The sequence below is a fragment of the Heliangelus exortis genome, chromosome 2, assembly GCF_036169615.1.
Source record: "Heliangelus exortis chromosome 2, bHelExo1.hap1, whole genome shotgun sequence".
NCBI lineage: Eukaryota > Metazoa > Chordata > Aves > Apodiformes > Trochilidae > Heliangelus > Heliangelus exortis.
Genome location: NC_092423.1, coordinates 142,913,053 through 142,940,032, shown reverse-complemented (window position 1 = coordinate 142,940,032; position 26,980 = coordinate 142,913,053). Strand labels below are relative to the sequence as shown.

Below are 26,980 nucleotides of genomic sequence, written 5' to 3'. Positions count from 1 at the left end.
AGATGTCAGGTGCACTGAATCAGATCAGTTGCCAAAGGGACACTTTTTCTTCCCAAAGTTCATCCCCATGGTTCTTTCAGCTCAGTGTTGTGTCCTGGAGGTCTCCAGTTTCAAAGGAAGGTGCAAGAAACCTTGCAGTGTACATCTAGGGCATGATCTGGTGAATGAAAATCAACCTAGTAACACACAAAAGTCTTCCCAGATTCATCTCTCTAGCTAGACCAGACTTTGGTAAGGGGTGCCCTACAAACAGGCCACTTGTGTTATTACTGCCAGGGTGGTTTTGGTTTGAATGTAACTCCCCTCCTTCTTTTCACAAATTGAAGCATTAGAAGAGGAGAAGATGAGCCTGGTTCAAAGAACCCTGGAATCAGTGCAGTAATTTTAAACCAAATATAAACCAGGAAACATGATGTATCCAGACATAATATTGTATACACACTGTGAGGCTTGGTGAAGAAGTATCTCTGTACTCCTTTCTTATGCCAATCAGGTAATTTGGGAAGAGGGGGAAGTTTGATTTTCACATGCCCTGAGCACCAAATCTTTTTTTTGTCTGCACATCTGAAGAGTCTGATGAATGTTTCTTCATCTGAATCTCAGCTCTCATCCATACTGCAAGCTATAAAGAAATGGCTTTATAGTCAAATGACCTGTTTGAAGTGGAATGCAAAGTCAGAAGACTTCTTTCTGAAAGAAAGACCAATCTCTTCCCCAAGCCAAGGTCACCAAAAGTTGTAAATACTTTGATGTGAATTGGTGCTGAACTGCAAATCTTATAATTCATCTAGGAATTTAACTATAGGCTCATCATATAAAAAAAGTATTATTTTCCATGATTTTCCATGATTTTCCACAGATTTTCTGAAAGTTTTCCTCACCTGAAATGCACTGAAAAACTGGACTTTGCAGGTCTCCCCCAGATAACTGAGACTGGAGAATTTGAGCTTCTTCTGACCCATAAATCAGTCTGGAAGCAGGAATTCTCTCAAATTTTCCAAGCACTAAAAAAATCCAAAAGAAACCACAAACAAATAAACCAACTAGGTACTGCTATCGGTTCCCATGGTACATGAAGACAAAGGTAGAAATAAAAATTGAGTAATTCTGTTGGGAAAGATGTTTGTTCATTAAATGATGTACCATAACTCCATAGCTATTGCAGGAGACAGCTGGACTGAGGATATAATTTCTGTTTTGCAAAATAAAATGCCACAATATCCTTTAAAAGCAGTTAGCCAGGAGTGGACTGGGAGCTTAGATTCAAGTGAGGCTTCTCTTCCAGCAGCAGACTGGCCATCTCCCATTACTTGTTTATGGCACTGAACCAATTATTGAGTCAACAGGGGAACCAACTTTCTGTAAAACAGACACTGAAAAAACAGCTGCAACAGAACATGGTTGGGAAGGAAATCCATGAGCCTTTTCACTTGTTTAAAGGAGTTCAACAGCCTGACTTTAGACAAGATGGTATGTCCCACATGCTCCTTTTTTACTCCTTAATTTAACCTTTAATTCCAGCCTGCCACTTTACTTACCAAACTCTTTTATCTGCTCTCTGTGAACTGAACCCTCTGCACCTGCTTGTAAGGATGCCTGGGAAGCAGCACTGTTCACAAAGTGGGAAAAGACAAGGGGCCCAGAAATGCAAAACTCAAAAGGTCACTAAACATGGTGAGAAATTATATTTAAGCTGCAGAAAGATTGACCTTGGCTGTGCCCTGGAGATATATAAGGGACACTATAGTGAAGACACTATAAGAAGACACTATAAGGGACACACAGTGGCACTAGCACTCCCTGCTTAGGTTGCTGCTACCTGTATTACAAAGATTTTATTTTAGTACAGTGTGTTCATGAGTTGATATGCAACATCTCTCAGTAAATACAGTCTATTAAGGAGATGGGAAGAATGTGGTGACTTGGTATCACCAATGTGCTGGCCAGACTTAGAATCACAGAATCATAGAATAGTCGGAGAGGACCTTAAAATTCATTTATTCCAATCTTGCTGTGATGAGAAGGAACACCTTCAACAAGAACCAGCTGCTCAGAGCCCCATCCAACCTGATTTTTAAAGTCTCCAGGGATAACACATCTACCACCTCTCTGAGCAACCTGTTCCAGTGTTTCATCACCCTCAATGTAAAAGAATTCCTCCTTATATCTAGTATAAATCTACCCTCTTTTAGTTTAAAACCCTTGTCCTACCACATCAGGGCCTGCTAAAAGTCAGTCCCACCTTTCTTAAAGGCCCCCTATAAATACTGGAAGGCTGCTATATAAGGTCTCCCTGGAACCTTCTCTTTTCCAGGATGAACAACCCCAACTCTCTCAGCCTGTCCTCACAGGAGAGGTTCTCCAGCCCTCTGATCACCTTTTTGGCCATCCTCTGGACTCACTCCAACACCTCCATATCCTTCCTTTTTTGAAGGCTCCAGAACTGGGCACAGTATTCCAGGTGGGGTCTCACCTGAGCAGGGCAGAGGGGGAGGATCTCCTCCCTTGACCTGCTGGCCGTGCTTCTTAGGATGCTGCCCAGGATTTGTTTGGCTTTCTGGGCTGCAAATGCACATTGCTGACTCACATCCACCCTTTCATCAACCAACACCAAGTACTTGTCTTCTGAATAACCAAATGAGTCTAAAACTCTGGCTCATTGCAGCCAATGCATGGCCTAGACCTGGTTCTAAATATAGAATAAAAAGCAGGAGCCCTGGTTTGATCTCAGCCCATAGAAGATGCCTGCACATGGGAGAACTGGAAGCTCAGCCCTTCTCTCCCCCATCCATGTGGGCTCAGATGTTCAGAGAGATCATCCCAGAACTCTCTGGCTGAAATGTCTGGACAAACCACAGAATAAAAGTCAGGGATACTTTCTTAAAACAACCAGTTGTACTCTTACAGCAAAACAGTCAGGACTAAATCAGAAGCAGATGTCCTCTGTTGTCAGGGCTGAGCCAGCAGGTGCTTTTGATAAAATCATCATTTCTATTCAGAAGGAACATGAGGGGTAGCCAGAGACTCCGAACACAAAAATTGTTGCACCCCAGCTTGGCTGGGAGGACGGTTAGAGGATGGTGTAAACAGAAGTGGGAAGGGTTTCTCCTTCCTAGAAATACAGGACACCAGGATAATGCTGCTGCATTACTCTAATGCTGCACTAAAATAAACTTCATGTACATTAGCAGTTTACATTGAGGCCTGGAATTCATGTATTTTCATAAAAATGCAAAGAACCAGTGTATTTGTGTTGTTTGCTGTTGTTTGCTTCCCTTATGTCAAATATTTAATTCAAAATACAAAATTACATTTTTAAATGGTTTTCTTTCCTTCTGTTTTTTCCCCTGATTCTGACTTCATCCCACCCCTCCATTTTCTCTGCAATAATATGGAAAAAACACAAGAGAAAAGATAGTAAGTGTAATGAAACATTAAACTGAAAACAGTTCAAAACCATTCAAAAAGATGCTATTTTAACCCTTGCTATTGTTTATTTTTAATATAAAGAAAGAAAAGAAGTGTTCATAAAGCTACTTTGTCCAAGGAAAAAAAAAAAAGCAGAATGAAAAATATTCTACCAGCTCCTATTTTCATGAACTTTTAAGTTCACAGAGCCCCTCTTCTCCACAGCAAAACTCATCCATCTCACAGGCTTAGCATGCAGCAGAAATTCTTCATCTCACATATAACTAAAGTTCTATCTAGATCTTGTCCCTGTTGCTGCAGTGAAAGTTAAATGTGGCTTAAAAAACAAGGAGAGAATAGGAAAAATCAGCACAGGTTGTTACAGTTTATTACTGTGCATTCATACAAGGAAATTCTTCTGTGTGAAGACTCAAAAAACTGAGAAGAGCAGCTGGGTTATTTATTGACCCTGCCTCCTTGTCAGCCTCTTGTCAAAACAAGCTCAGCCCTCAGAGCCTTCTGCCTTGTGGCTGTTAATTCAGTTAAGGGAAGTGGAAGGGGCAGGGGGAAAAGCAATAATAGAGATAATCAGTTTCACTTTATATAATGCTTTCTGGAACTGCAGCTTGATTTTTAAAATAAATTCTAAAAAAGGAACACAAAACACACAACAAACAACCAATCTCCTTGGGTGCTCATTTTTGTTTGGGTTTTTTTTTTAACCCTGAATTGTCAACCCTTATACCTATTTATTTGCAGTGAATTTTTCTACCATGGTTCCAAAAAATAAGCACAGATATCTACAAATGATCCTTCCTGGACAGGATCAGGAATTCTCATGCAGGAAGGCTCAAAGTAGGTAAGAAACAGGTGAATGAAACTATTGTGGGTCCTCTGTTCAGAGAAACATCCCAGCTACCTGGTGACCTGGAGCAGCAGAAGCTACCACTTCTTGTTCATAATCACAATCCATCTCTAAGTATGCCCAGAGGAAAAAAAATACTATTTTAACTGAAGGTAATTTTCCAAGCTCTTCACAACAGAAGGCTTTCATTTCACACTCCTTCCACTGATCACACTTAGATAAGACATTGTCTAATTCTGAGCACACAATGGCATCAGTTTCTGAACTGAATATTCCATTAAATTTGATACCAATCATATGATGAGTTATAAAAACTTCTGGAAAACTATTTTTTGGTGAAGTAAAAGCTCTGGGGCTGAGAAGCATAATTAGACATTACTGCAGTTTGGGGATTGTTTGATGGATGACTTCTGTGATGCTTCAGTAGCACCTCTGAAGCAGAGTAATGTGTGTACTTACAGGTATTACACCCACCCTGCTGAAGCTCTGATTTATCAGTCTTATTTTGTATCACTCTTTCTTTGGCTTTTAAAAGATGACCTTTTATCTATATGGTTTTTATCAGCTTGTCTGAAACTCAGTCCCACTGTTCCATGGGCTACCTCAGAATATGAGTATCAAAGTGCTAAACCAGTAAATACATGTAAGTAATTTGTAGAGATGCCATGGTCAGTTTTTTCAACTTATTCAGACTTGAGAACTGGCATTTCACACCCTTGTTCAAGCAGAGGTAAATACCCCCAGCATGCTGGGATATGTTCTCCAAGTCAAATAACATACAGCAGAAGCCCAGAGGGTGACCTCATGCTGTGGTTCTGAGGTCATTGTCAGACACAGTCTGTTTCACATGAACACACTGAAAATTTTAGAAGGAAGTTAATTCTACTTCTTTACCATCTTATCATTCTTCTGGGTTTCCAAGAAGAGAGCAGAAGATTAGGAGACATAAACATTGACAGTCATGTGAGAGTACAAGAAATCTGCTTCTCTCTTCACTTGCAGGAACAGCTACCCAAATACAGAAAAGAAATGCAAAACTAAGGAGCAATGTGGCTTAAGCCAGAGGCCACACTATGGGGAAGTGAATTCTCACAAGCTGGCAAGCCAGTTGTGAAGCAATGAGTCTTTTCATAAGGAGACTTCACTTACATGGGGTCAAAAACATCCAAAACATTCTGCTGGCACTTACCTAGGCACTGGTAGTCTGAAAGAAGGTCATCTGTTTCAGTCCAGTCCAGTGCTGCTCCAAAGCTATCAATGCAGAAAGATTTCTTGTTGTCAGGGTTTTGCTGGGAAGGTCTGTACTGACCCTCTTCATCACACTGTAGACCTTGCTCATTGCTTTGACAGTATGTGATACCTGTTATAAGAAAACAAGAAAAGAAATTGCTTTAATAATGCTGTCACTGGTTTTCACTGAATGGCTGAGGTTGGAAGGGACCTTTGGAGTTCAGATGATCCACATGCTCAAGCTCATCCACCATCCTGCTAGAGTCTGTGTTTCAGTCTGTGCCCATTGCCTCTGGTCCTGCCAATGAAGTAGGACAAAGTTTCAAGGCAGTAGGACAAAATTGTTTTAAGTACAGAACAGAATTCACTGAATATTAATCTATAATTTGCAGTGTTTCATGCTCTGACATGTGGTAGTCTCACTGCTTTGTTGTTACTGCATACTCATACTCCAAGCATTTTTAGGAATCTCTGCCACAGATCAGATCTCATTTATGCCAAGCACTGTAAAAAGAAGTCAGGAATTTTTGTACAGGTTTGTTTGGTGCCTCCTGTAATGGATCCACAAAATGTCATGAATCACAGTATCACAGAATGTTAGGAGTTGGAAGGGACCTTGAGAGTCATGGACTCATTGAGTCCAACACCCCTGCCAGAGCCTGATCACTTAGTTTAGGTAACAAAGGAACATGTCCTGATGGGTTTTGAATGTCTCCAGAGAAGGAAACTCCATAACTTCACTAGGCAGCCTGTTCCAATGTTCTGTCACCCTCACAGTGAAAAAGGTTTTTCTTATGTTTACGTGGACCCTCCAATGCTCCAACTTGCACCCATTACCCCTTGTCCTATCATTGGTCATCACTGAGAAGAGCCTGGCTCCAAACTCCTGACACTTGACCTTTACATCTTTCACCAACTGTTCCAAGGACTTGAAGTTGCTTTATTCCTCTCAGACTACGGGATGCAGCTTCCTCCCCACCTGTCTGGAAGATGAGTAGAGTAGTTTGACTACAGCTCCAGGCTGGGGAATTGCCAAATGATAACCCTGATTTGAGCTCCAGGAAGACTACAGACTTCTCTATGAGGGTCAACACACAATATGAGGCCCTGTGCTCCCTTTAGGTGCAAGACTCCAACAACTAAAACTATTCTCTTCCTTGTAGAAGAGGTTGTTGTGTGGCTGGAGAGCCTATCTGACAATGATGAGACCTCTGGTATAGGTCGCCTGTCATCTCCATCCCCTTTAAACTGTCCATCCTCCAGCAGGGTCTCAGATCTATTTGAGATAGGACCTTCATCTCCACCCTCATTTGCTTGGCCCTCAATTTCCAGAGCCCCATACTTGCATATGGGCAACTGGGAAGATGAGGGAGGTCGGGAGAGGAGTCACCGACCTCTCTTGGTAGGGATCTGTTTCCATCCCTCCTGTCTCTTCAGTCCCCTTTGGAGGGGATCCCCTGCTTCTCGTGGAGCCTGCACCTGCTGTCTTTCCCCCTGGGATGGCAGAGTCTGGCTCCACCAGTCCATCTCCCTTTCACGCTCTCCTGTAATCCATAATCTTTCAACTTCATCCTCAAGCTCAGCCCCCCTGCTGAGCAGATGTTTCACCAGTTCACGCCTAATACAGGTTTTGTGCCCGGCATTGCCAGCGGCAGCCTGAGGCACCCCCTGCAGCCAGGGGCCTGGACACCTACACGTCTGTGCGGGACCTCTGTCTGGGTCCCCACGTTTCTTGTCACCACAGCCTTTGTCCAGGCAGTGACCATACCCGAACCTATCGGTGGGCGACCGCAGGCACCACCAGGACCGGCCCCAGGAGCGCTGCGGTTCCTCCGCTACCGCTCGCCCGCACGCAGCGCTCCGCTCCCGACGCCGCCGGCACGGCCCAAGCCACCTCATCCTATCGGCTCTATCGCGATAGCTGCCGATTCCCCGCTCTTTTCGGGTCTCTCTGCTCTCCGTGGCTCCGGGAACCCCCGCTGCGTCTCAACCTATCGCAGTTTTAAAAGCGAAGCGCTCGCTGCTGCCTCTCTCCTGGTGAATCACAGCGCAAGAGCCGTCACATCAATTCCTTGCTTACAGCACCCTCACCTTCTTTTTTCGTGTCTCCCTCTCAGGGAGAAAGAAAAGGTGCTCACGCTTCATTAAAGAATGAAGAAATCTGACTTTAATCAGCAGCATCTTCCCAGTTACTGAACATTTTTTTAGGACTTAGAAATCTTTAGAAATCAGATACCAGGGCTCCACAGGGAAATAAATCTTGGAATTTGACCAGCATCAAAAGCATGGGCAGAGAATCCGTGGTGGACTAAGCCTGACAGTTTAACCATCTCGATGCTCTCTTCCTACCATGCTACTGAAGCAAGTGAGGTATGAAGACACCACCAAAGCTTAGTGTGACATCAGAATGTGCCAGCATCAGCATTGTTTCTATTCAGTGCCCTGAGATAGGAACTCAGGTAATTTAGGAATTTCTCCTCATGCAGCTCAGACCTCCTTGCCACAGAGACAAAACCTCTGGGAGGAAAACAGGGTAAGCAGCAGAGAGAACTCTTCAGCCCCTCCAGTTTTCCTGTGCTGTATTTGTATGTTCATAGGTTCCTTTTTAATTATCTGGAAGTTAATTCAGCAAAGCCTCCAGACTTTCTAAGGAGACAGCATGGAAAAAAAATAAAAGAAGACAGCTGGATATGTACAATGTGTCCCTTTGCAAAGGGCTGGCACTGTGCTCCAGCAAGCAGGTAAGGTGGAAACCACTCAGGGAGTAGATCAGTTGCAGGCACTGGAAGTAAAGAAAACTGCAAGTGCAGTAAAGAAAAGCCAGGAAGGAAAATTCTAGACATCAGAGCCCAATGCCCACTCAGGGAACATATATGGAGATGAAAAATGACAATTTAATGTCTTCTTTAGGCAAAGAAGATGTTGTCAGCGTTGTATTAGAGTAAGCCTGTGGGTTTTATTGAATCCCACTTAAGAAAATAAACAGGCTGAAACAGAACAAAGCAGTCCCTGCACTGACCCACACTCCCAGGAAACCCAGTCTCACTACTCAAGCTTATTTTTTCATTTGTGACCCACTGCTGCAGACAAAGCTGAGTGTGAACTTAACGTGATTTTCTTAATGGAGCTCCATGAAAAAATAAGTAATTCAAACTGGATGCACCAGCTTTAGTGAACATACCAATAATTGCTCTGTAAGAAGCATTTGTATTTGGAGGGGAACATGCTGTACAAAACCAAGACTACTCTACAGCTCATGAAAGTGCCAATAAATGACCTATGTCAGATGTTTCTCACTGATACTGAATACCAGGATATAATTTCTGAGGGCAATGAGCACATCCTTATGAACTACAACATCTTGGATCAGACTGACCACACATCTCATGCAATGCATTTTTGGTCAAAACACCAGACAGTTTGTTCTGTCTGTGTAAAATGTTTTCAAATGTACGCAGAAGGGATCATATCCATCAAAAAAATGCCAGAGGGAGAATTTATCTTTTTAAAACTTACAGATGAAATAAAAATTCCTTAGTTATTTGAAGATAAAATACAAAAGAGAAGGGGGGAAAATGAGTTTAACTCACAGTGATCAGTGCTGAACGTCCCATAGGAGTTGGTAGTTTTGCCCACAGGACATTTTATACAGGAGGGACGTCCTGTCTGATGCTGGTAGTAGCCAGGAGGACAGGGAATGCATTCACCGTTCTGGAAATGACTGCCTGGAGGACAAACAACTGCAAAGAGAACAACCACCTTATTATTCTTGGAGAATCCAACCATTTCAGGCATTTCAACATATATATGTGAGTATGTGTGTGTGTGTATATATATACATACACACACGTGTATATTAGTGCATAATGATGGTAGACTTGCTACAGGCTTCAAGCTTCTAATATATGTATTTTTAAGCAGGATAACATAGCCAAACACTCTTTAAATGTTAATTAAACTCACTATAGAGAGTGGTATTTTTTTCTCTGATCACCCTAAAAATGTTCTTGAATTACTGCCCATTGAGCTCTTTGGAAATGTCAGGTCCAGGCCTGATTTCCATATGTCAAATCCATTTGTAATAAGATAATGCACTTTGTGGATAGGTTGTGAAAGAAAACAAAGGACCACAAACTACAAACAGAGTAACTTCTAACACTACAGACAGAAAAAGGATTAGAAACTCAAAAAAACATCTTACAGAAACCCACCATATGGTAACACTTTCATTTAGAATTCCTGGTAATGAAATTTTTGGTAAGCACGTCCAAACCAAACAGTAATGGCTGGATTAAAAGTCACAAGTTGTGCACATGACAACACAAACATGAAATAACATATATATAATTTTCAGAACAAATCAGGATTAATATTTCCAGCTGACCTATTGCATACTTTAAAGAAAGCTCTTTGTCTGTCTTCTGGGAGGTCATGAAATACTGTCTTTCCCTCCAGAGACTTCAGATGAACATTAAAGCAGAAGAGTCACAGACACATTTGCAAGACAATACCTTTACTTATTGTTTCACAGCTGCTTTCCAGATGTAGATTTCCTTCAAAACACTATCAAATGTATATTTTGGGACTTTGACAAGGTGCAAAACTTTATTTCTGTATTTGCCCTCCATCTTGAGAGCAGTTTAAGCTTGTTTTAGAGAGAAACAGTAAAGGAAAATTGGCCATCCCCCCTACAATCCATAGGATGAATTACTTTTCTGGCCAACACACTGGAATGGAAATTAATTTAACTTATGGGAGCACCTAAATTAGAATAGACTAAAAAGACAGCTAGTATAAAAATGGCCATATCTTCCTTCACATGTTCTAAATGGTCCAGTGGGAAAGTCTAGGATGAGAAAATCATGAGATTGAAATTTTCCTCCCAAGTACTTATCAAGGCAATTGCTCTAGGTATAAAACATCTCTAAAATCAATTACAGAACAAAAAAAAAAAAAAAGCCTGGCTCAGACAGAGTTCTCTTTTCTCAAGCATCTTATTTAATACACAAGAGTGTGTGATGCATATGAAAGGTAATTTTCAACATATGCAAAAAGGATCATACTCATTACAAATGTGCAACTAGAAATTAAAATTGAATTATTAAAACTTGCCTAAATTGAAGACCAAATGAGAAGGATGAGGAAGATTAAGCCATTAAGGTTTAAAAAGAGAGTTTTTTCAAAGCATTCTTCTGCTTTTATGCTTTAAGTCATGATGTGAAAGTAAGATGTATGTCTCCTAAAACATTTTAAGCAAGCTGAACTGTCCTCTGTCTCACTCCTTGGAATTAACAAAAGGAGACAAAGAACATCAAAAGTATTGGTGCCCAGTCCATGTTTTCTAGACTCTAATTCTCAAAGGCACTGATCATTTCACCTATAGGCTACACAATCAGCTATAAGGTTGACACAACTGCACAGAGGTTCAGTTTAGCTCCAGAAGTCAGGTGATCCAAATTGTACTTCTCAAGGTTTTACATTCATTTCTTTTAACAACACAGGAAACTCGAGAACAGGCTTGAGTCAAAAGCTCAGAGCTAAGCATTAGCACTGGACCCAACATTTGTATACCTAGAATAGGAAAAAAAAAAAATAAAATAATAAAGTAAAATTTAAAACCCCCAATTTAAACCCTTGCTCCTGCACATGGGAGGTGTAACCTGGCCTCACTTTTAACCAGCCTCGAGCTGCTGTGCAGCAGGGGAAAACCACTTTGGGTGGTGATTTTCACTTTTTTTTTCACTGGGGAAATGCAAAGCAGCTCTGTGCAGGGGTCCCAGTCCTCACAGCAGCCTCCTTTTACTAAAGACCAGCTCTCACTATACTAAGGATGCTTAAAGACTATCACAGCTGATCATTACCCAATGCTTCCACTGCTCTTTGTTCCCTCCAGGGATAGTGGAAAACTTTGTATTCCACTCCAGATTTTTACAAATGAAGTCTTGAGCTGCCAGCTGAGCTATAATCTTACACTTTGTTTGGTTTTGGTTATGCTTTGCTCTAAGCAATTCTGACAGAATTGCCAAGCACTCTAAATAATAAAAGGAACCAGCATAAAAACATATAATAAAGCAAAGATAACTCACGTACAGCCTTCAGGCTGTCTCCTGAAATAAATGGAAGTCAGGGTGTTGAGAACCCAAAGCTGCAACCTGTACAGTTTCCAGCTCTTATTTTTGACTCACACCTTAGCAAAGAAAGTGACTTTTGTCTTTTTAAAACCTAGCTAAAATAAAACTGTTACCTCAGACTCTTAAGTAATTATATTATCATCATCAGAGAATGGTTTGTGCTGGGAGAGACCCTAAAGATCACCTAGTTCCAACCCCCCTGCATGGGCAGGGACACCTCCAAGTAGATCCAAGCCCCACCTATCCTGGCCTTGAACACTTCCAGGGATAGGACATCCACAACTTCCCTGGGTGATCTGTTCCAGTGTCTCTCTCTATAAGAATTATATATAATAATGAAAAAATGAATTATACATTCAAAAACACCTATGGGATAAAGTAACTCAGTGTAAGATTGTGACAAATTAAAAATGTCACAGAAGGAAAATTAACAATTGAGAAATGTCACCCATTTTACAGGCAGAAAAACATAAACTAAATCTACAATAAATGCAAACCTAAAGAAAGAAATGACTGAAGAAAAGAAAAATACCGAAGAGATGAAGGCAGGTTCATACAAGCTGGATGCTCCTAAATGAAAAAGTGTGGTGGTAACACCAGAAAGCTGCTGCTGCAAAGAGCTGACAGTTTTTTTCTGAAGCAAGGGGAAATGTCACTTACAGTGACAGGCAAATCAAGAAGATCAGGATCTGAAAAGACACTTTGTATTTAAACAAGAAGTTGGAACAAGACAGGGAAGAGAATAAAAAAAAATTCCAAACACCATCACACAACGTTGATTTCTGTATTAACAGGTTTTAACTTCTTACTGCTAGTTCCAGTTATTAGTAGAGAAACAGATGCAGACATGAAAAATGACCAGAATGTATCCATGATGGAAAAGTAAAATTAAATCCATATACATGTATCTTGGAGGAATCAGAAACTGAATTCCTAAATCCCCCATTTAGAATAAAATACGAGGTCCTACTGAATAAACCAGTGTCCAGCAACAGGTCTGCCATAACATCTAAGAAGACAAAATCCTTGCCAAATGGTGGAGCAGAAAATGTCTCCTTTATTGCATTTCTTTATCAACCTCTTTCGGTTGAGTGATTTTTTTCTTCAGCTAGCTGGCTCATATGTGCATGAACCTACTTACCTTGCAAAGTAATTCACTGCATCCTAGAGGCCTTTATCCCTGGCAGGAAAGATTTGGCAGAAAGATCCAATTCTCTGTAAATTGACTGCTCTAACTGATGGATTTCAATAAATAATGATACTTTTAATCAGTACAAGAGTATATTTGTTAAGAACTGGAAGTTGCTATAGACTCCAGACACTCAGTAGGAATTAATCTTTTTTCAGCATTGTGTATTGAAATAACCAAAATCTGAAGTGTTTCAGGCTATGAAGATGAACCAAAGCTGCAGTCAATTCACCCTTAAAGGTCCAAGCTGGAAACTAGTAGTTCAGAACTGATTCATCATGTGATTGCTTTGAAGCCATTGCCCAGGCATTAAGATGATTTCCTAACTTGGAGGGGACCACCATACCAAGCAGGGAACTGTTCTCAAGTATTTTGATTTGTTCCTATGGTCTCTAACTTAGGCTGCAAAATGTTTCCCCCTCTGAAAATATTTCTCAATGCTGGAAAACTTTTCCAATACCTGCTACTGCTGATCTTATACCTAGAAATGGTATATTCCTTTTCTCTTCCCAAAAAAAAGCTCAGTAGAATGACTACATCCCAAACTGGCTGACACAGACTCATTGAGGACAACTGGGCCAACAAGAACACTGAGATCTGCACTGGAGTTTGATGTGTATAGAACAAGGGTGGGGCTGTTAAGGCAGCACAACCTGGTAGAGAGAAGTGTTAAGTACAGCCATGGGGATCCATCAAAAAGGTAGGATTGGAAGCCCTAAGCAGGATGTTGGCAGGAAGGCAACCTATTACAGGGAAGCAAAATAAACAGAAAGAAAGAAGATGAAAAGAGGGCAGAAGTGCAGTCAGGTCTGGGTGTTGGCCAGCACCAAGAAAGCTTCCATCTGAGCTGGCTGGACTTGGCCCAAGAATTCAAAATCTCAGAACTTTTGCCATTTCTCCATCTAAATTTCTATTCTGAGTAACGTATCATCTGAAGCTCTGGCTACATTATTATTGTGAAATCTTCTTATTAAGGATCATTTACATTACAGCTACACTTTCTAGTACCAGACTAAAACATCCCTCAAAATGTCTGCAAAACAATGTCACTGCTGATGCCTATTTCTAAACCATTTGTTCAACACAAGGACCAAACAGTAAGCAAAGCACTGTTCCCATCTCTCCCCAGATTTACCATTCACCTTGGTGCTTCATGTTTTCCACATATTAACCATAAACACAATTTGACTGATGATTTTCTAACTTTAGTTTTATATTGATGTCTAAAAATATCCAAGAAGGGAAAGCTCAACTGAGACATACCACATCCTTGTGAATTTGGGATTGCTTTCCCAGGAGGTGAAATTCTTCGGAACCCACTTCTGCATCCCAGCTGCACGTTGGGAGCCAGGTCAAACTTTTCATCCCGAGGAAAATCAATAAAAGGATCTGCTAGGAATTGTGTGGAGTCCAAATGAAGCAGAAAACCACCACCTTTAATCTCTTTCAGAAATGCTCCAATGAGATTTTCTCCAACAAATGCATTTTCTAAAGTAGGAAAACATACAACAAAATAGCATGAAGGAGATTTCCAATATGGGAATGGACACCCACATGTAAATTGATGAACTTTAAGTTAAAAACAGTCAAACATAGAAATATAAGCATGCTTGTAAACAGCAGACAAGAACGAACCTGTACATTGTATATCAGATTGAAGTCGTAACCTCAGTATATGCAGAGGTGCTTTGTAACAGCAAACACACAAACAAACAAAAAATGGCATATTCAGAAACTAAACCATCAGAGAAAAAAATTTTGTTTCTGAGTTACAAAAATTCAGCTAATGAAAACCAGGATTATCTGACGTTCAGATTTAATGTACTCCTGGTTTTTTTTCAATTCATTTGCTTCTTCTCAGCTTTTTGTTGGTCTGTTTCTGAAGGCCAGCATCTGTAACAACGTTAATAATCATCTTCCGTCACACTACTGATATTCAGCATATCCACCTATGCAACAGACAAGCTCTTCACAATTGCTGAAGATGATGTTTAAAGATGGAAACAGTGAGCTCTTTTCCTACTCTCTGTATTCTTAGTTTCCCAGGCAGCTTTCCTCTCCATGACTTGTGCAAGGACTATTTGCAGTGCTGGATCAAAAGCAAATTGCCCACTTTGGCCAGACCAGAAGTACTACAAGGAGAGTGTTCCCAGTGGATCTTGTTTGCTATCACATTCTGTTCATCTCTGCAGAGTTTGACACCAAAGGAAATGTTGATTTGGTTTATTGGTCCAAATTTGCAAGACAAGGCTCTCCTGTGGCTACAGGTGATGGGCAGCCCAGTAACTCAGCAAATGAACTTTCTGTTTTGCAGCTACACTAATGACCTCGGACACTAAATTTTCACAGGGAGGATATGATGTTTATAATGAGAATGTGAGCAATGTTATAGCTCATGTGCTGTTCAAAGATTATTATTTTGTGACTGATGTGCCCAAGGCAAATAGCTGTGGCTACCACTGCCTTATTTTGTGACTGATGTGCCCAAGGCAAATAGCTGTGGCTACCACTGCCTTCTCATGTGGCAAGTTTGACGACTTTGCACTGTAGCCCACAGGTGGCTTTTCACTTGTGTGAGGAGAGAATTTCAAAACCAGATATGAGGCCCTGGCAAGGCAGAGCTTCCCTCCTGCCCATATGGAACAGACTACAGATGTATGATGCTTTTTCTGAAAAATCATCCTACACCATTAACACTGAAGGCGGAGGTGCCCTCTCTGACTCAATATTGTTCCGCAGGTGATTGCTGTCATGGAGATGTTGTTTCCCCCCTTGAAGAGGAGGAACATGAGGTTTTTGCACTTATGGGCTACAGTGAACAGGCCTCACACTAAAAATAACAGCTGTGCCCTCGTATTGTCAGTGCTGTTTCTTCCAGCTCTGAGCAATCTATCGATTTGCTGCACTGACATGTAATATGATCAGCAAAATAGGACCTACTTTTGTTCAACCCTAAGGCCAAATGATCCTGATCTCGTGAGGAGGTAATTGTAGATCCCAACAAAACCAACCACACTTTGCAAATGTTTCGCCATAGCTGGCAGCCTCATAACTGAAGCAGAAGTATGCAGATTAGCCTTTTAGTCAAGAAAATATCCTTCTGAATTGCCTAGTGATTCTAGCCATAGCAGAATTAAGAATAACCTTGAAAGGAGGGAATTCACATGTACAAAAGAAGCAACCAAACTGGTAAGAACCCACTTAGGTCAGTTGAATTTCCTTTGTCTAAAAGGTTTAGTCTAAAATATTTCCCTGGTTTGAGAGGTTCTTAACACTATCACTAAAGTGACCTCTCATGGCCACACTCACTATATATCCATGCACATGTAATATCTTTTACATCCAGGGGACATTGACAAGTGTTTAGCTGTAGTACAAATTTTCATGCATTGCAAGTACACATCCTGGAACATCTCAACAGAAAACAATTCAGTGCCTGATGGACACACCAGCCAGAGCCTCCCTGTTGACATCTCACACAAGCTGCCTTGGTCCAGCCCTTCCAGCACAGCCATCCTGGGACCACGTTTCCCTGCTGAAATGGGACCTAGCTTCTGCTCCAAGATGAGATTCCTGTGCCCTTTGGCATGCTCCAGAATATGGCAGATACTAAACTTCTCATAAACTGGTAGATCTACTGGAAGTTCTTACTAAGCTTTTCTCCAGAAAGATCCTGCAAATCATTGCAATGTGTGTTGTGCAGTGGGAAGAAATCTGATTTATGTTTTGCTTCTGTTGAATGAAACACTTAATTTCAACAAGAAAGGGATCATGCCATTACCTAGTGCTTATATTGGCCATTTGCTTATATTGGCCAAATGAGAAAGTGAGAAAAAAAAAAGAAAAAAAAATTTTTTTTTGTCTTTCCCTTTAAGGAAATACAGAACACAAAGATACAACTTTAAATATCTGTTGTATAGGGCAGAGATTGGTCTCCTCCAGTCTCACTCTTGGGGGCTGTTTACTGTATATTCAACCACCAAAGATTCATTTTTATAATCCATAGTATTTTTGCTTGTTGAACAGAAAAGAGAAAATATGCTGCATGTATTTCTCAGTAAGAGCTGAGTTTAAGCTAAAAAGGCAAATGACATCATATCCCTCAGGAAGGGTTTCTCTACAGCCACAGAATTCTGTACAGGAAAATATCTGCAAGGAAAAAATGTAATGAAGCATTCACAATGGATTTAGATTTGAGGGTCTCCATTGGGAACATGTGCACGCTGTGCTGCTCTTCAATATTTTTCTCAGCTACTTCATAGGAAGAAAAAGAAAAAAAAAAAAAAAAGGTGAGACTTCTCATTTACTGGTAAAGAAGCCTGAAAGAAGAACAGTTATTTTAGTAACATTGATTTTTCAGATCAGAGAAAAAATTTGCTTACTCTGTCTAAAGACAGTGAAAAACACCTCGGAGAGAAAGACCCAAAGCTTCTTTAGAAGATAATGGAAGTTGATGGTGCCAAGAGTATATGGAGAGCAGGTTGTGCTCTGCCTCTTCTGAAACCATCTAGTCAGTCCCCGAGAAGCAACTTTAGTACTACAGGGAAATTATAGTGTGGATAGGGTCAAAAATTAAATGACCACAAAGAAAAATATTTTCAAAAGTAAAGCTTGAAATAAAACCAAACACACTTATACTTTGATCCACCTTCTGCAAACTAAATATTCATGTTTCCCTTATAATCTAGAGCAGCTCAACGGATGTAAACACAAACAAATCATACAGCCAGGAACCACAAAATTGCTACAGCTGCTATCTGCATCCTTAAAGCTTTTGAATTTAGTTCTGATCAAGCTAAAACTGCTGTTGGGATCAGGTCTCTGAGCTCCTAAATTAGAGGGAGAGACACGTGCAGGCACAGCTATTTATATTTAGTGCTGGGAACACCACTGCAAAGCAGAAAAACTGGAGAAAAGGTGTCACAGAGGGCATTTGAACTTAGGATATGTCTCTTACATCTGTTATTTTGAAGGGTAACAGCTTTGAAAGAATTTCCTTACAGTACCCCTAACTCATCTGAAACCCCAGCAAAGCTCTGCCACTCAGTGGTCTGCATAATAGCTCTAGGACTTCCAAGGTAAGGATCATTCTTTAGTGTCAAAGGTAATGTAATAAATAGAAAAAAGAAAAAAAAAAAACAACTTGGAAGAATTCATTTACAATCTTGGCAAAATATGAACTGTGTTTCTCTGGGTCCAACCCAGTAAAGAACACAATCTTTTCCACCGCTGAGGAGCTGCCCAATGGAAATTAACATCTGGGATAGTTCAGCTCATGCTCGATAAAGTACTTTCCAATCTCAGTTAAGGAAGCTGGAAGAGGCAGTCCTATCTGAAAGAAACATTCATTTATAGCTTCTTTCCACCGTGCACTCACAGCCTGAAAAGAGAAATACATCAGCACCTAAAGCCCAAAGCCACACTTCCTCTTCTCTGAAGACAGATTGTTTCGGTGAGCATTCATAATGGCTTGTTAGAGTCTCCTAAAAGCAGACACAGAGAAGCAAAACAAAAGTAATGCAGGATTAATTCACAGAAATTTCAGAGAAAGAAACCTTACCAATATCATGTAAGTCTGGGAGAGAAGCTGCTGGGATGTTTTCCAGCGGAGTCCTCCATGTGACATTCACCCCCATGCGGTCCACGCTCAGGCACTCGACACGGACAGTGGAATCATCACAGCCAGAAACTGAGCCAGTATTTCCAAATGTATTTACCTCAAATTCAAAATTAAATGAAACTACAGTTAGTCACCCTAAGAAACTACTAGTCCTTGCCTTTCGTTATTCATTTGCACTGTGTTCTGCACAAAAGGAATATTTTCTATAGGGTCTGTAAAAAAAAAAGAAGTAGGAAAATATAATTTTAACACTCATTTAGTCACTGTAAGTGCAGTCAAAATGTTCCATCAAAACATATTTTTAATAAACTGGACCGATGTGAAATTACTTCTATGGCTACAGCTGATCTAATCTGATGTGGGTCAGTGAGAATAAACATTCTATTTTACCAGCCATCCTTATGATATGAGAGTGCTGCCAACCCTGACAGATTTCAGGGCATGTTTTTCTCTTCCACCTCTCTCAAACAGGCAAAGTCCTACTTTGTGTCTCACTTTTTTTATTTAATTAAACAAAAATCAACCAACCAACCAACCAAAAACTAAATCCAAAAGAAACCCAAACACTCCAGCCACAGTAGAAAACAAGGAATTGAAATTACCTGGAGGTGACATAAGCCACGAGCCTTCAACTCATCTAAAATAAATATCTGGAACGCCTGAAGTAATCCAGAGTAATCAGAACTACAAGTCTTCTCAGGAGGCAGTAGTAGTTGAAAATGTGCTTGAGCTTGGACTGTCTGAAATAATTGGAGCTCTGAAAGTTAGAGTAGAAAGGAGAAAAGTCAGAATTGTTTTGGCATTTTGATCTTGCATCAATAGCATCTCATTTCTAGGTGAAAGTAGTGGAGAGGTCAATAGTAAGTTCTGAGCAGGAAGAGACATGCTTGATAAATAGGTAAGTTGTGTGGTTGGGTAAAAGCCAGGTGATAGATATACACTATTAAAGAGATGTCTTACACTGGAGCACTAACTCACAGAAGGATAAGGAACAATCTGGATCATTAATGACAACTTTTATAAGGCCTAGCAGATAGGAATTTCCAGAGAACTTGATGACAGCTGACGTTATGCCAACACTTAAAAGAGAAACAGAAAGATAGGAATTATTGGCCTGTCAGCTTTCACTTCCCTGAGGCATAATCATGAAAAGACTGCTATTTAAGAAGTAATTAAATGGTTAAAGTAATTAATACTCATTCAGATGGGCTTTCAGAAACCTAGCTTATCAAATTAACTGGGAATCAAGTTTTAGGACAGACTAAATTTGATTGCATAATAATGGAGTTAACATGGTTTTCCACACCGTTCAGTGTGTCAGAGTAGACTTAGGATTTGACTTAACCACAGTCTCTAAGTGTATGCACGTAAAGAATAGGACATAAGGTTTTTCAGACTGTGGGTAATTATCCGTTGGAACAAATTACTAAGTGTTGTGGTGAGTTCCCCATTACTGAGAAGTTAATTCAATCAGTGTCTGATGTGTTGGGAATTTTTTCTCTCTCCTTAAAACCGTGCTCTATGTCAAACACAAATTGACAGGGAAAGTCTTCAAATAAACAGCAGCTGGTATCAGATTGTCACACATTCCCCTCTGTCCTTAGAATTATTCAGCTGCCATCCGGCAGACATGAAAGTTACTTCCTAGAATGCTACAAAAACCTAGCAAACATGATTCCAGACAGACAAAAGCCTCAGTCTGAAACTTAAAGTTTAAAATCATTTACAATAGGAATAGAAGACCTGGGGTACAACTGGAAGCATGTCAATAGGGAGGTTTCCAGTAGCTGCAAACTTGGCATCAGGATCTGAATTTTTCAAAGTTCAATGCAGCTACAAATTGCCATTTTCATCAGAAAGCATCTCTATTTGAAATAATTGAAAAATGGGACATTAATATCCAATTACATGCACTTTGAACAGACCAAATAGAAATGCTTCTTCCAAGATGTGAAGAACCATTTTTTTCTCAAAAGAAAAATGGTTTGAAAAACACCACAAGTCAGCCAACAAAGAAAACAATAATCCTAAAGAACAGACTGCTGCAAAAAGATGCAGAAGTAACAGTGACTTCATTATGCAAATAGTCAAGCTCTGCCAAATTCAAACATCTGGCACTCATCTGTTCTTCCAGGACTAAGTGGTTCCATCAGAATCCCTTCATGGTGCCAGCATCTTTTAACTAACAAAGAGAAATCTGCATATAGATTGAATAACTATTTATAGCTATATTATTCCAGAGAAGAAGGGAGAAGAGGGACTGTTTCTAGCATAGAAGCCAGACGGGAAACAAAGATGGCAGAGGACAGGACTACTCTCCTGCACCTTGATTTAGCAACTCCCATATAAATGTTGTGTCCTACTATTGTCATTCCCACAGTAGCTTTGTGATGGAAGCAGATTTTTGCACATCTGTTCACATTGTTCTGCACCCTCCCCAACCCACAGCAGCTCAGACTTACTCTGGCAGGCCTGGTAGAGAGGGGCAGCTGAGACCCAGCGACGTTGTTGCACATCACAGGGAAAGGCTGTGCTGGAAGAGGTGCTCTGGAAGCCCTGGCGACACGCCAGCCAGCACTGCTGGATGCTTCTTGGAGCTTCTCCAGAAACATTTTCACAAAACACAGCTCCGTTGAGAACAGATGAAACACCAAATGGCAGAGCACAGAGAGGACCTTTGGGTACATGAGAAGGGGGATGTGTTAGTGGCAGAGTGCAAAACACTTCTAGTAAAAAGTCTGAATAAGCTAGACAGAGCCCTCTGTATTTCCACTCATCTCGGCTTGTATCTGGTATGATGGCAGAACAGCTGGGTTTACTGAAGCTGATGGAAAGACATACTGACTTTGGTAGGTAATGCATTGGGTCCAGAAAGCTCTGTGCATGGTTTCTAAGAACAGATAAGTTTAATATGTTCATGAATAAATCTAAGCAGGAAATGTAAAGGAGATTTCTAACTAACAGCAAAACAAAAATGGTGAAAGATATCCAATGGAAAGAGGCAGGGCCGAAAAAAAAAAATAAAAAAAATCTCAGTTCTCATCAGAGCAAAGCCTGAAAACTGTAAGTTTAGGAGCTCATAACAGGAGCTCGATGAACTGAATCTGTAAGTTCAGGAGCCCAATGACACCAGAATGTTTCTGGAGACTCAGCACATCCTCTACATCCTTTGCAGCACTATAGAGCTTTAGAGTTCAGCACAAAGTTTAAGGTATCAGCTCAGTCATTTCAACTCTGCCAGCCCACTGTAACAGGCTAACTAAAATGATAATTAATTTCTATTAATTAGTAAAAAACTACTGTAACACTCAATTAGTAAAAACTACTGTAACACTCAATGTTAGCCAAATCCCAACCTAATTACTGAATATATCTAGCAATAATAAAACACTTCTGAGTTCTGGAGCTGACAAACATAGGAAGAAAAAACAACTTCCTCTAGAATTCATGTGCTTGTTGTATCTATAGGCCATTTTCTGAATGCATTTTTTCTAGGTCTCCTCTGAAGCATCTTTTCTGTAATATCTCTGTATATGTAGCAATTACATTCCTCCTCTTCACTCATTGACTCTGCAACCAGTCTTTTTTTTCAGTGAAGCAGGAAACATGACATCCTTCCTTTGCAAACTTTTAATAAACCTGACATTTTAGGACTGTAAAAGGGACACCAATGTAAACTACATTCCCCATTATATGTAAATTACATTACATTTCTCTATATAAAGTATATAAAAACAATATGTATTTTTCTTTTTATTGCTCTAACACATTCCTACATCCAGCAAGTCAAATCCAGTCTCAGCCATATGCTGCTACACTATTTACTGTCTGTTCCAGTTAGAGTTGTTCTGTGAACTGGGAAAATAACCAGCCCCCAAATCATAAGTGATGGTTCCTGGTGTGGATTACAGGTTCCAGTTCAGTAATTTGTGCATTTGTCATTCTACAGATGACATCTCATTTACTACTGTTATCAAGCCTGCACCATTTCTGTTATTTTTCTCTTTCTGTCCCAGTTTCTCAGTCTTGTAAGAGTGAAAGACAATCCAGTTCAATATTGACACATTTTTTCACAACTGTTTCTGAAGATTTGCATGAAGAAATTACTCTTTCCAGAACCTTCTCTGGAAGGCTTTCATTCCTCTGTCTTTACTCAGAGCTGTAGAAAAGTGGACACGAGGATGGGAGCTGCATGTGAGGGCTGCCAGGATACTTGGCATCATCTCCACAGTGCAAGTAAAGTAGAAAAAAGTTGGATTCTTCCTCTGATGGAACTGATTAAGCTAATGAAAACCTCATTGCATTCACTGGGCACTGTGAAGTTATTATTTGCTGTTTACAGCTGTCTGCTCTGATATTAGAGGAGAAGTTTATCGTATTTTCCCAGAACAACAGCTTTTTCTTCTGGTAGACAAGAATCCAGGATAGTGAGCTAGTACTGTCTTCCCTTTTTCACAAATAATTATTAGTAGGTCCCACAACTAGAGGGATAAGGCTGAATAGACTGAGGGGGAAAATAAAAACAACTTTTGCTTCTTTTTTCTTAGATAATAACTAAGTTCTTTAGCATTAATAAGTTCCAATGCTATTTCAAAACCCAAGAAAATCATTAAGGATAATTTCAATGGTATTTCTATGCAAAAAAATAACATATAGGTTTCAGTAAAGTCAGGTTTCCATTATATTTTTAAGGCAAGTCTCTCTCCCAGGTCATTTTTTTTAAAGAAAGAAATATATTTAATCACTGAGTCACTATTTCCTCTAGGAAAAGTACAGTCTTACAGGATCCCAAGATCAGATGTGCACGTAAGACATGAAATCAGCTTAGGGGCATATTTCAGGGTAGACGTACACTGTTCTTAGAACATATTCCATAAATTCCTTTGGAATTTAGAGGGAAATCTAGAAAATAAGCTTTCCCAAAGAGAAGGCAATGTCAAGGACTTAAAATTTACAACTAGATCTGACTTTTCTCTGGACTACTGGAAATACTCCTGCTTTTCCCTCTTCACCTGCAGAGTCTATGGGAAGATGAATCCTCATTGCTGAGTGCCTGGTGGGGCATTGGGTTCCTCCAGCTGACCCAAACAAAAGTACCTCCCAGCCTTGTGTTCCACAGCTCATAACCTGAAGGCAGGATGGTAGCAGTATTGTAGCTGCTTCTCTGAAGAGCTAGAAACTCTCTGGTGGTGGTTTCCAAGTTGGCTGAGGAGCTATCTCATTGATTAAAATGCTTTGTAGTCCACTGGGCTGACACAGTCAGTTATTTGGTTGGTGAGCATGCCTTGCTCTTTATGTTGAAAAATCACAAAACAAAACCAAAGCAATTTCTTATCATGTGGTCTTGTTTCCCTAAATGTACCAACTACTCCCACTTAAAAAACCCAGAGGAAATATGGAACAGTGAGATCCTGAAGGCACTAGGGAAGGTTTTCTATTACACCTCTGGTTTGCAGTAACCATCACACTTTGGAGCATAGGCTCATAGAAAGTTTAGTTTGGTTTGCTTCACTTCAGGGATGGGGAGACGTATAAAGGCCATTACAAATTAAATTTATTCAAACATGTCACTGGAAACCATGATTGAATTCCAGTGCTTCACAGCTCTGGTCATGCAGAAACTACTCCATGAATATGTAGTGTTTTGGCACCTCCTTGTCACAACTCTGGTCACTAGCCAATAGTAGGAATGGCAGAAGCATACATTTTTCAAATTTTACTTTAGTCAGTTGAATGGCTTTTAATCCAAGAGCCAGCTCAGACTGGAACAGGTTCAAGTTTGCAGCAAGCTACTCAGATTCACTCTTTAGCTAAGTTTAATAGCTCAACTACTTTGATTTAACCGATCCTATGAATAAGAAAATTTCAAAGATTCCTTCTCATTTCCTTTCTCCCTGACCATGCACTTGAAGAAAGCTGGACATTCTCTGCAGGTAGGTCTGAAATCTGCTATAAAACACAGATAACCATAGTACTTGAGCAGATTTCTCCATGATGGTCCGGAAAAAAAAGTTTAAATACATCTCATTACTGGAAGAGTCAGGATCTAGGTCAAGTTCCAGACCTGGACTTGCTCAGAAGCAATATCCCCCCAGCTGATACTCACTTGCACATGCAGGTGTGCCCCCCCTTACTCGAGTCCCTGGCACCTCTTCCCCATTGCCAAAGACACACCAGCAGCTCTCTTGGTCCTGGCTGCACTGCACAGGTGAGAAGGTCCCTTTGTCACCTTCACATTGTGGGATGTAGCCTTTGCCAGCTTCTTGCAAAGCAGTTTTAGACTTCAGCATATTACAGAAACTAGGACCTGTTAAGAGAGAAATGCATTGCAAGCTACAGAAGACAAAAAACTGCCTGCAGGAATGAACTGCACTAACATACAGAATTGTCCTCAAGACTAACAGCAGTGCTTTCCACCTGTTTCATTAGAAAGAAGAGAGATAAGTGATTGTGAAACCATGAATAATTTGAACAATTAAAGAAATGGGGAATTTTACTTCCACTAGACAATCCACTTTTTTTTCTAGAGATGAAAGGGCAAATTATATGGGTTTGCATCAATAAAATAGCTGAAAAAAATACCGGTATTTCTTTTGCATTTACATTTTTCCCCCTATAAATTAAATAGTGTATCATTTGGATATTGATATTTTAAATTTTTTTTAAAAAAATCAAATTAATCTTTTTGGTAAGAATTTTTGAGCAAGGTAATTTTAAGTGTCATCCTATGACTATTTATATTTTAGAATAGTCAGAATGTACCAGCTTTATATCTTCAAAAATGGAAAGAAAACCCAATAATTATGGTCTCCCACAGACAAACAAAACAGGAACATGAGCATGCAGAATGAGAAAAGAAGATGCAAAAAGTTCAATTTGAACTTGAGATAAAGTTGGTTCTTACTATTTTTTTTTCAATTGCAAGTGTCAGAGTAAGCTTGTAAACCTACATAATGAACCATTACATGGATAATTACACATTGCAGTGGTTGGACCAAACAATTCTGTGTTTCTATGATTCTAATTCCTCAGTCACAAACCCCCTTCAGACCTGTTACACTTCTTTATGGAATTCTGTCATTAGCCCATATATAAGAAGAAAACAGAGTTGCTGGCTCAAATGCAAGTACTGTCTAACTCATTGCCCTCTCCTGAGCAACAATCCACTTGGTTACAACTGTTCTGGGAGAAGGTTTGCCTGGAGACAGCAGATTATTCTCCCAAATTTTCTATGGGAAAAGTAGAAATCACCAGCTAAAGAACTGAAGAACTGAGCACAGCAAAGCTGTAGGTTCTTGGGCTGCCTTTATTGCTCAAAAGAGCAGAGCCAGTACGTGGACTCCAAAAGGGCATCTTAACTCCTGCGAGCAGGGACTCCAACTTTTTGGATCTATCATCTCCTATGAGACTTCAGAAGTTCTCTGTCTTTATCTGAAAACAACAAAAAGGTGTTGAAGATCTCCATGGTGTTGTTGTGGACCATGTAAAATGGGCTTATTAACTGCACGAGACACAGACCCCACAATTCAGGATTCACTACCTTAGAAAAGTCATACATGAACCCAAAGAATATTCTGTGGTGCTAAGAAATGGAAGGAAAAAAAAATGCATAAAAGCCTGTTTATCAGATTGTCTACACTGGTTTATTTCTGGTGTTACAAAAGTAGAGGATAACTATTTTCAGACACCCTTTCAGTGATGATGTGCTTGCATGTACTGTATCACTGAGGAATTAACTGTAAGCTCCCCATGTTTTCACAGGTATCATTCTGAAAAGGAAAGTACATGTGCCACAAAAACATGAGACATTGTCACTGGCATCACATGCTGCAGTTAAATCATTACTCACACTCAGGATTGCCATCCAGATCTTTGCTGCTAGGCTGGAACACTTCTCCTGACACAGGATCTGTGCACCAAGTACCTGTGTTGGATCCCTGTAGCACAGCATATTCTCCTGTCTACAAAGAACCAAATAGATGTCATTGGAGAGCAACACATATTATTCATACAGACATGCCAGAATCCAAGCCTCAAAGCTCAGTTAAAATACTTGATTACATTTCTATTTGCTCATTAATACAACGTGCTAAAAAGAAACATCAAATATTAAAATACAGCCTAATTAATTGAATATACAGCCCAGCTAATTAAATATACAGGCCAGGCCAAGCAGAATGAAGACTGAAAGCCCACTGAAATCCTGGTTTGAAAGGTCTCAGGGTATTCTACTCACTGCCATGTTCCGAGAGCATCACAGAACCCATTTTGGGATACTTCTATCCAACTCCCTCCTATCCTGACATTCTCCCACAGGTCAGGGAGAAAAAAATACCCAAATGTGAATCAATTTGATGCCTTTTAAGCACAGCCCTGCAAAGGAATAGGCAGAGCCACCCTGTCAGAAGGCAGGGAAAGAATTTCCTTTTCCTAGTTTTCATCTCAAAACTATTTGAATTCTGCCTTATGCAGGGCAATGTCCACTGTGTGTTTTATCTTACCCTTTTCTTTCATGTTCATGGGAATGCAAAAGGGAT

At 40.2% G+C, this 26,980-nt stretch overlaps 1 protein-coding gene across 1 annotated transcript in view; it reads right to left on the bottom strand.

Moving 5' to 3' along the window:
* The window catches only part of TG (thyroglobulin), a 156,078-nt gene that overhangs the window by 106,002 nt on the left and 23,096 nt on the right, over positions 1-26,980 (bottom strand). Inside the window, exons 15-23 of the mRNA XM_071736933.1 lie at positions 26,293-26,404; positions 24,550-24,750; positions 20,906-21,118; positions 19,046-19,200; positions 18,384-18,540; positions 14,087-14,311; positions 9,094-9,243; positions 5,463-5,633; positions 882-1,004 (exon numbers count right to left, since the gene is read on the bottom strand). Coding sequence (XP_071593034.1) covers positions 882-1,004; positions 5,463-5,633; positions 9,094-9,243; positions 14,087-14,311; positions 18,384-18,540; positions 19,046-19,200; positions 20,906-21,118; positions 24,550-24,750; positions 26,293-26,404 — 1,507 coding nt within the window. The remainder of the gene's footprint in view (positions 1-881; positions 1,005-5,462; positions 5,634-9,093; positions 9,244-14,086; positions 14,312-18,383; positions 18,541-19,045; positions 19,201-20,905; positions 21,119-24,549; positions 24,751-26,292; positions 26,405-26,980) is intronic.